The sequence below is a fragment of the Anguilla anguilla genome, chromosome 11 (assembly GCF_013347855.1).
Source record: "Anguilla anguilla isolate fAngAng1 chromosome 11, fAngAng1.pri, whole genome shotgun sequence".
NCBI lineage: Eukaryota > Metazoa > Chordata > Actinopteri > Anguilliformes > Anguillidae > Anguilla > Anguilla anguilla.
Window position 1 is genome coordinate 41,802,172 of NC_049211.1, and position 10,238 is coordinate 41,812,409.

Sequence of the window (10,238 nt, forward strand, 5' to 3'; positions counted from 1 at the left end):
GGAGACTTGTATGTAATTACGTGCAAAAGTGTCAAGCAGCTGCAAGGCTAGCAGATTGAGAAAATTATACATTAGCACTTTGAAGCACAGCTCAGTCTGGACTCCGATACAGCAGAAATGTAATAAGGTGTTCTCTACACAGAGGAGCTTGGAGAGGTCACTGTAAACACAGCTGGGGGGTGTTTCACAAAGCAGGATTACAGAGTTAGCTGGATAACTGCACTGAGCAAAAGGCAGAAACAGCTCTTTTGCCTTGAGTTCATGCTCCAGATTTGAGAGGGCTCCGGGTTTTACTCAGCGCAGTTAGGCAGCTAACGCAGTAATCCTGCTTCATGAACAGAGCCCTGGTCAACCCTCTAAGGAAACCAGACAGCTCTGTGGAACAGTACAGCCAGCTGCATCAGAATCCCCTTACAGGCGGACTGTCCAGAAGGAATTTGGGTTGCGTAACAGATATCTTGTGTTTAGAGAGGTGGGAGAGTCCAGCACTGATTTAGCTCGCAAGTTCCCGAAACATTTTTCTAAGAATTTTGCCAGCTAACAGTGACATGTGACAAGTTGAGAAAGAAACTGTGACATTAACCAGCATCATGACATTCAATTTGGTCCTTACATGATATGGTTTAGAACTATATACAGTATTGTTAACAGGTACTAAACTAAAAGTGGAACTTTTTTTTTTTTTCTCCAGTGGGACTGGAACACTTTGAGTGTGGAATGTGCTAAAATACAATATTGTAATAAATTTGTCTTAATTTGTTGAGACTGGTAGTAGATAAAACATAGCCAAAAAAAACAAAAAACATTAAGTTAAGTAATTGGAATATTACATGACCAGGGCTTGACATTAACACCCACCAAATGCTGGTAGAATTCGGCAGTGGTGTGTAACAGCAACAAACAAAGTGTCGCAACAAACATGGAAAACAGCAATAGGTCGGTGAAGGAGCATAAACTTTGACAGATGGATGTCCATGATTTCAGAATCACTTTAGTTTATTTAGTGTTGCAAAAAAAGAAAAGAAGTAGGCTTGTCACAGTGTTCGATTGAACCCTGGGGCATATGATGCATGAGCCTACACTGGTGTAGTTACTTTCTCAATTTAAAACTAAAGTTAAAAAAAAAAAAAAAGTGCATCTGCAGAGCTTCAACGTCAACGTTATTAAATGAATATAAGCACATTGTATTCGCACAATGCTCAATATCATCCGATATAGCCAGTTCTCCTCAATTAGGCTGTAGATGAGTAATATAATTGCATTTCTATTTGCATCGCAAAATAGTGCACAATTAATTGCCAATATATAAAATTGTGGATACAAGTACTATTCGCCACACTGACACATAGAGAATATTCATGGCAAAGATCTGCAATGCGCAGATTTACTAAGTTTGACAATCTTGAAGTGTTGTTTATTAAAAATTACCTTTATTGTTGTTTGTTCTTTTAAGTGTTGGCTAGTGATTAAAACCAATTTCTCTCTCTCTCACACACCCACACACACAGCTTACTCAGGTTGGATAGCAAGAATAGTTCCGATCTTTACACATCAAAACAAAACAATTACCATTTATGAAAGTCTAAGGAGATGGACTTTAATTTTTCCCTCTGGTAAACCTTACCTGAACAACCTTTAAACCTGATGAACATAAATCACATTTATTCCTTTAATTCCATAAAGAACTCAAAACCAAGTTACCCTCCTGTACCCTGTAATAGGTATAGGACTGCAAAAAGCGAAAGCAGAAGCAAAACACAGTGGGTGGGCGTAAGGATTAAGATTCCCTACCGTTCTGACGAACCCAGCTGTTGCAATGGAATTACTCCTGGAGTAGATCGTTCCATTGAGCTTGGCTGGGGTGAACCTGAAGGAACGAAACTCGCTGACCTCAGCGTTGTTCTGAGGACCTGCAGAAAACAAAATGGAATGAATTAACCTGACATCCAATGGTTGGGGGCAACTGATGTGCAGTACACTTACTGAAATGGAATATATATATATATATATATATATATATATATATATATATACACATACATACAGACAGGTGACAAATTAAAGGAAATACAAACATAGTGTTAGTATGGTGCTGGGCCACCAGGAGTCAACCAGAACAGCTTCAATGCACCTTGGCATGGATTCTACAAATCTCTGGAACTCCACTGGAGAAATGGAACACCATTCTTCCAAATGATATTCCCTCATTTGGTGTTTTGATGGTGGTGTCGAGCGCTGTCTAACACATTGGTCCAAAATCTCCCATAGGTGTTCAAATGGGTTGCGATCTGGTGACTGTGAAGGCCATAGCATATGATTCACATCATTTTCATACGCATCAAACCATTCCGTGACCCCTCGTGCCCTGTGGATGGGGGCACTGTCATCCTGGAACAGACCACTCCCATCAGGATAGAAATGTTTCATCACAGGATAAAGCTGAACGCTCAGAATAACTTTGTATTGATTTGCAGTGACCCTTCCCTCTCATGGAACAAGTGGACCCAAACCATGCCAGGAAAATGCCCCCCACAGCATAACACAGCTATCGGACCCCCTCACTGCAGGGGTCAAGCATGCAGGCCTGTACCGTTCTCTTGGTGTACGCCACACATGCACTTGCCGAGAATATGGAGAAAGGATGACTCATCTGACCATATCACTTTTTTCTCACATAGACCTGTGCCTGCACCACTGAACGCTGAAATGTGCATTTGTATTTGTAATGAGGGGTTACACTGCAATGCACAGCAAACCTACAATAATATCCCTCTCTATGTAGGCTAGTAGTCAACAAACTGTTCTTGCTGACAGTCTGATCACTCCCTGCATTGACATTCTCAGTCACCTGAGGAAAAGCTGCTCTTCGGTTTTTCTTGACATATCGCACTAATGCACAAGCATCACAGCCATCGAATGTGCATTTCTGACCACAATTTCCAACCCTATTTACCGATGTTTTTCCCATAGATCTAGCCTAAATACAGATGTCATAGATGCTATTCATTATGTTTCGGTCTTCTATTTTTATAATTATATTTTTGCCTTCAGCCTTGTCTTAAGCAAGTGAAACACGTGTTCAGTCGGATTCAGCCCGTTGCCTTTGCCAATCAAGAACTTTCCACTTTTTGGCCCTGAAAATCTCCTTGGTTACTTTAGCATGTATTTGGGGTCATCGTCCTGCTGCAAGGTGAAGTGCCGTCTATTGAGTCAAGGCACTTGGTAGGATCTGAGCAGGTAGGATGCTTCTGTACACTTCAGAATTCATCCTGCTGCTGCTGTCAGCAGTCACATCATCACTGAAGACTAGCATGCTCCAGTGGCAGCCATTACATGCCCAAAGCCATGACACTACCTCCACCATGATTCAACAAGGAGGGGGTGCTTTTGATCGTGATCTTTCTTTCTCTATACTTTTTGGTTTCCATCACATTTCTAATATTCTTCTCATGTCTCCAGAAGAGTTTGCTCCAGAACTCTACAGATGTTTAAATGTACTTTTGAGTGAACTGTAACATGGCCATTCCGTTATTGAGGCTTACCAATGGTTTGCATCTTGCGGTAAACCCTCTGAGGTTATGCTGGCATAGTCTCATCTATGTCTACATCCTGGAGAGTGTTCTTGATCTGTCTGATAGTTGAAAAGGGTTTTTTCTTCACAAGTGAAAGTATTCTTTGTTCATCCACTACAGTGTTCTTCTGTGCCTACCAATTTGTTTGCTATTGCTGAGCTCACCAGCACTTTCTTGCTTCTTAACAATATACCAAACAGTTGATTTTGGCACACCAAATAAATTGGCTATGTCTCTGATCGACTTATTCAGATTTTTCCACCCCATTACTGCTACTACTACTGTTTCTACTACTACAAATAATAATAATAATAATAGCCTAATAATAATAATAACAATAATAATTATTATATGTATAATAATTCTGTTTAATAATGTGCTTCATCACTGATATTACTTTTCATAAATGTATGTTTTTCTACTTTCTCTTTTAAGATTTACAGCCGTGTTGGAAAATATCCAATATCCAATACGACCGTAATAAAAACACACCGAGCAGACAGGGATTGTGGCAGTGTCAGGGTGTATGGGGCAGTGACACACTTCCAGATAGCATTTTATAAGTACCTACTACTAATTGTCCCCTATTATCGTATTAAATTGAAAATATAACATTCTCTTTAAAAAAACAAAAAAAAACAAAAAAAAAGGTTAATTTGGCAGAGCTGCTTTCTGAAAATAATGAATCTTAAGATTATGATCACAACAATGATTGTTAAAATGTGCCCCAGGTCAATAGTCTTTCGTTATTATTAGCCTAAAATGGTCATGATTTATTTGTTCTTTAAAGGACCGACATACAGAAAAACATGATACTCCTCGTAAAAACCTGGCAGTATTGAACAAGTACAGAGGAGAAGGAGGCCCTCATACAGAGTGGCCAGCAGTTTGTAGATGTTTAAATTCTACCAACGATGTAACGCAAAAAAGGTTCATATAGCCCTGCTCAGATCTCCAAAATCTTATGCTTAACCATTCAATAAATGTCTGCTATTTAACAAAATTGCCATGGTGTAATCATGTGTTCACCACGTCAGGCTAGGATATAGCATGTGAAGACCACGCCTCACCACGTCACACCACAGCTATTTACCGTCTGAAGCAGTTCCCCCACCACCAACTATTTTCCTGGGGGAAACCCTGCATGTTTTATTATAACGATCGCTGTCGTTAAGGCAACAGTACACTAGACAGAAAATGGCCGCGCTGCTTTTTGTTCTAGCCAAATAAGACGGCATTTGCAATGCAAATGCTATTTCGCTCTGGGGCCTTTCTTTCCTATGTATTTTGCAAAGATGCCATTTCCCATGGTTGGAGACAAACCTGATTTCTGGTCCCATCAGTCATCAATTATGTACTGTGTGAAAGAATCAGCGAGTACTCTGACAGTTCTGTGGGCGTCATCCGTGAGATGTTTCCTTTCCATATCTTACGCTGTTACGCTGGTAAGGTCCAATGTATTATTTATAAGTGCCTCATTTCAACCCTTGCAAAGCATAAAAGCAGTCTTAAGTTATTGCTAACTGTTAAAATGTGCTGATTCAAATAGGTTTATATCATTCATTTTAAATGTTTTATTTGTTCGTTTTAATCAATAAATTAACTTAGGCTACAACTCGATGCTTCTGGCATGAATGTGCGCTGATGTCATTTTCCACAAACAATATAATTAGCAGGAAGTTATTTTATCAGAAATGAACCTGTTATCTTCTCTGATAATCACAATTAACAAGAAAATCACAGGGAAAAGGAAGGCCTTTTTGGCACTTCAGATTATTAAACATTTTTATTTCTCTACTTTATTTAAAAGTTGTGGATAAAGAAGGTAAAATACTTAATTTTCCACTCTGTTGTAATTACATTTAGCCTATATGACAGAATAGGCCCTTATTTCATTACCAGGGGAGCAGCCCAATAAATATTTTAGACAATGTGTTAAATCCAGCCAAAATAATAACAAAAAACATCTGTACTACTATAATAAAGACACTGAATTATCAATAAATGACCCTTAAAAAAACAGAAACATATGTACAAACACTATAAGTGTAAGACCAATTCCAAAATCCATCTAAGTAGGCTATAGCCTAATTCACAAAAATGACTTTACCAGTCATTATTTGCTTACTACAATACAATACCAAACATTTTGATGACACATTTGAGAACACTGAAAAATATATCATCATCATCAGATAATATCATGATTGTATGAACATACACAATCCAGAATCCAAACATTTAAGCAGAGCATCACCTCCTTTGATAACAGTTGAAAACTATACATCAATGTTTTTTCCACTAGCCGTCTTTATTCAAATCTTTATTCAAATATTATTTCATCATTTAAATTATTATTATTTTACCATTTAAATAAAGGTGAAGATTGGTCATAGGGTGAAATCAGTTCTCTGTCCTAAGACACGATGTTGATCATTAGCAGAGGCAGCCTGGCAAAAGCACAAACTTGCTAAAGACAAAACGGCATGTCGATACAAGATCAGTATTTATTTTGGCTGATAAATGAATATGTATTAAACCCAAATGAAATTTGGGACAACAGCAGCAAGTGTATGATTAGGTTATATAAAACATTCACAAAGATAGCAATACCATCTTTCTCAAAAACTCACCATGGAAGTGTACGCATTGCAACCAGCTACAAGAAAAGCTCACAATTAAAGGGCCATTAAGAGTTATAACACAAAAATATATTCTTTTTTTTAAATTATTTGTAAAAAAGCTAATTTATATTTATTTGTGCTTGGATTCATTTTAACTGCACTGAACCGACTCTTACGATTTTGTAACAAATATAGACAGATTGCTTTTTGATACTTGTATAACATTGTGGACTTGATTCAATCAACAGTATTGCCAATAACTGACTTAGAACTTAAATGTTTAAAATGTTTTTTTCTTCAGTTTCATGACGCAAACTTTGACAACTGTCAGACTTGATAAAATTCTGATCTATCCCAGGCCTGTGAGTTCAGCAGTTTCTAAAATCTTTCTATCTTTCTATTTGCCCTTAAAACACAGTGATCACTATCAAGGAAATATAGTGGAAACATGTTGAAATCAAATGTATCGCAACACTTCCCAATTTATGTGAAGACATTACCATTATTGCTGCTTTCAATTACTGCAATATATTGCACTGCCGTGAAATTCATTTATGACTACATTTTCAAGGCCATATATTTACATTTCACTCGTTCATTTTTATTAATAAAAGAGCAAAATACCTTCTGCTTCATGCACCACATCAAGCTTGAAATAATTTAAGATTTTGTGTGAATGAGACCAGGACAAGGAGGAATTAAATGTAGCCTAAATGCAATAGCTTAATATAAAAAAATACAATTCTAGTTTCAGTACTCATTCAGCACACCTGAATATTAAATTGATCCTGCCCAAATGAGATACCAAATGGCCAGGCATCAGTGAATCAGTGTACAAAATTCAATAGAACTTTGCAGAAAATAAGAAGATACCAATTAATATAGGCTACTTGAAAAATACAGATGCTACAGATAAGTATAAACAAAGATAGCCTTACAAGCCAGACTACAGAAAATGAATTGCCAAAATAACTCCTTTTGTTTTTTAATCACAATAACTGATATTGACAACTTTCTACAACTACTGAGTGCATTGTGTAGCCTAATAGCCCGCACAATAACCCTTAAGGCATCAGAGAATACCCATGATCGGCTAATTTACTCTAACTTGAAAGTTACTGTTCAACTAAAAATTAAGACATGACCAGAAGCATAACCATAATCTGAGCTGTAGGAATGTCGTTACCCTTGCTTCGCGAAAAGAGGGCTAAAGGTTCGGATTCTAGGTACATTAAAAAAAAACAAGAGAGAAGTTGCAGTCAGAGACACGTGTTCTTTCCCACATATTCACCGAAACACTCATTAGCAGGCAAATTTAGTCTTCTCCGTCTCATTGGTTTGTAGAAGCGCGTGCGAAGCAAAGCAGTACGGCGACTTTTCACAGCGCCGTGAAATCACACTCACTTGCTACGCAGTTCCATTGAGGAAAATATATCCCGTAACTTCAGGTAAAGCTAGATTTAAATTTCGGGGACATGGACACCAGCACCGACAGTCAGGTCCTGGCTGTGTTGTCCTAACCACAACCTCATAACCGTGTACCTCAAACACAATAAAGCTAACGTCCACAATTTATTACACGTGCGAGGTAACGACAACGTAAACAAGGAGAACGAGTAACTGGACTCTGCTTGTCATTCCTGAATGCTGTGCAATCGTTAGGGCAACGTTAAATAGGTGAAATAGAGGACCTCACAGAAAGAAAAAACATAAAACAACAATTTTGGAACTACGTCAGCTGGAGGACTGCACCTCACCAAAGTAGCCTGTGGTCAACGGAGAACCAGGCAGCACTTATAAAATAAAAATGATAAAAATAATAAAATGATAAAAATAATAAATAGGCTACCTAAATTTCAGCCATGGAATGCACCAAATTTCTCAAATGCTTACGGATTTAAGCTATAGACGTTTCTGGTGTGAAGCTATTGTTATAATAGACCTTAAAAGTGGTGTGCTCAATAGACTACTGCTAAATAGGCTACGGATAAACGGTACTCAGGAGCGAAGCTGACACAGTAAAGCTGCATGCACTTCACAAGGAAAGGATATGGTATGTTAAAGAAACATTTTCTATATGCCTTTACCATGTCTTCTACTTCTTCATAATAATAATAATCCTACAGAATAAACTTTGCCACAACAATGCAACTTGTATATTAAAAAGGAAAACCTTACTTGTAGGCGAAAGTGATCCACTTTTCTTTGAGCGACCTCGCTTGATGGTGTGAACTTGGTCCAGGACACGTTGCTGTCCAGACCTCAGGTTGGTATCCGATGGCAGAGCGAGTGATGTGTCTTCCACATTTTCAAAGGTCATCGCCGACCGCAACGGCTCAAGCGTCATTTTTAAAGTTTGGTAAAATACTTGTTTCTTCTGTCCTTACTACGTCTTAAACGCAGCGCCTGTGAGACGTTTGTCGCAAAGAGCAATATATTCCACTGACAGTTTCGACGTCCAATTCACTCTTCCTGTATTAACTCTGGTGAACTGATTACACTGTACACCTTGACTTACGCCCGACTCCGAAGAGCCACACCTATCCGACGCGCACGGGTAATTAGATAGGCTAGCTAGTTTGTGTGTCTGTGTGTGCGTATTACTAGCAGACCAAATGTTTGTATTTAAAAGCTGGACTAACGCGTTCGACGAAAAAAGCTTCCTGACAGCTGTTAGGACAACTATTTTTTAAACTCCTGAATATACTTCATTGTATAGCAGCACACAAGACCGTCCGCCTATGTTGTAGGCTACATAGCCTACATAAACGGAGCTTTCAGAGCTATTGGCTACGTAGCCTATCTGGTTACAGGCGTATACTACACCAGTGCTCGGTCTAAGAATCCAATACAATTGCATGGATAATAATTAAACACGGTACAGCAAATATACGTAGCATGCACAAAACTGATACAATTCACTTGAATTAAGTAGCATAGCCTTCTGCATGCATACATTGATATTAACGTCAGTTGCTTTTACCCGTATGAAGCTGTTAGAAATTATCAATGGAGCTTTATTGTCTATGCGTTTGCTTGGAGCCCTTCCAAACTTCTTTGAAATTTTATTTCGTTGTCAGACAAACTGTGAAGAGGTTACATTTGATGGAGGAAATACGTCCTTATATTGGAAGGATGGTTTGCTCCTCCCAGACTCTTTCCCTTGGCGCTATGTGTCAGGCAGGCTTGAAAAAAATTGAGTGTTTGAACTGCGTACACTCGTCGGCCACTTTATTAGGTAGGCTACACCTGCTCATTAACGCAAATAGGCTGCTCTTCCAAACAGCGAATCGCGTGGTTTAATTGTGGTATGATTGATGTTTAGAGAAATGCGATAAAAAAAATTAATAAATAAATAAATCCAGTAAGTTGCAGTTCTGTGACTGAAAAAAACCTATTAATGACAGAGGTCACAGGAGAATGGATAGACTTTTTCAAGCTAACAGAAAGGCCACAAATGGACAAATAACAACAGTGATGTGCAGAAGGGCATCTCTGAATGTACAATCATTCAAAACTTGAAGCTGATGGGCTAAACCTCACCTCTTCTGCACTGACCCTGAGCACCGGAGCCCCTCAGGGCTGCGTACTCAGTCCCCTCCTGTACACCCTGTTCACGCACGACTGTGTGGCCACACGCAGCTCCAATGCCATCTTTAAGTTTGCAGACGACACCACCATCCTGGGTCTCATCTCCAACAACGATGAGACCGCCTACAGAGAGGAGGTCAGCGTCTTGGCAACATGGCAACGTGCCAGGACAATAACCTCTCTCTCAACGTCTGCAAGACTAAGGAGATGATCGTGGACTTCAGAAAGCGACGGGGGGGGGGAGTCTCCTGCTTCAAGTTCCTTGGTGTGGTCATAAATGATGACCTCACCTGGTCCAGGCAATCAGACACAGCAGTGAAAACTGCCCAAAAGCGCCTATACTTCCTGAGGAGACTCAAGAAGTTTGGCATGTCTGCCAAAACCCTCATCAATTTCTACAGGTGCACCATTGAGAGCATCCTCACTGGCTGCATTACTGCCTGGTACGGCA

The 10,238-nt window shown here is 39.1% G+C and overlaps 1 protein-coding gene across 1 annotated transcript in view; it reads right to left on the minus strand.

The window, feature by feature from the left end:
• LOC118208583 (plakophilin-1) overlaps positions 1–9,979 on the minus strand; it is a 36,658-nt gene extending 26,679 nt beyond the window's left edge. The window contains exons 1-3 of the mRNA XM_035383408.1: positions 9,180–9,979; positions 8,375–8,602; positions 1,792–1,910 (exon numbers count right to left, since the gene is read on the minus strand). Of these exons, the coding sequence (XP_035239299.1) occupies positions 1,792–1,910; positions 8,375–8,543 (288 nt within the window). The 5' untranslated portion in view covers positions 8,544–8,602; positions 9,180–9,979. The remainder of the gene's footprint in view (positions 1–1,791; positions 1,911–8,374; positions 8,603–9,179) is intronic.
• Positions 9,980–10,238: the final 259 nt, after the last annotated feature.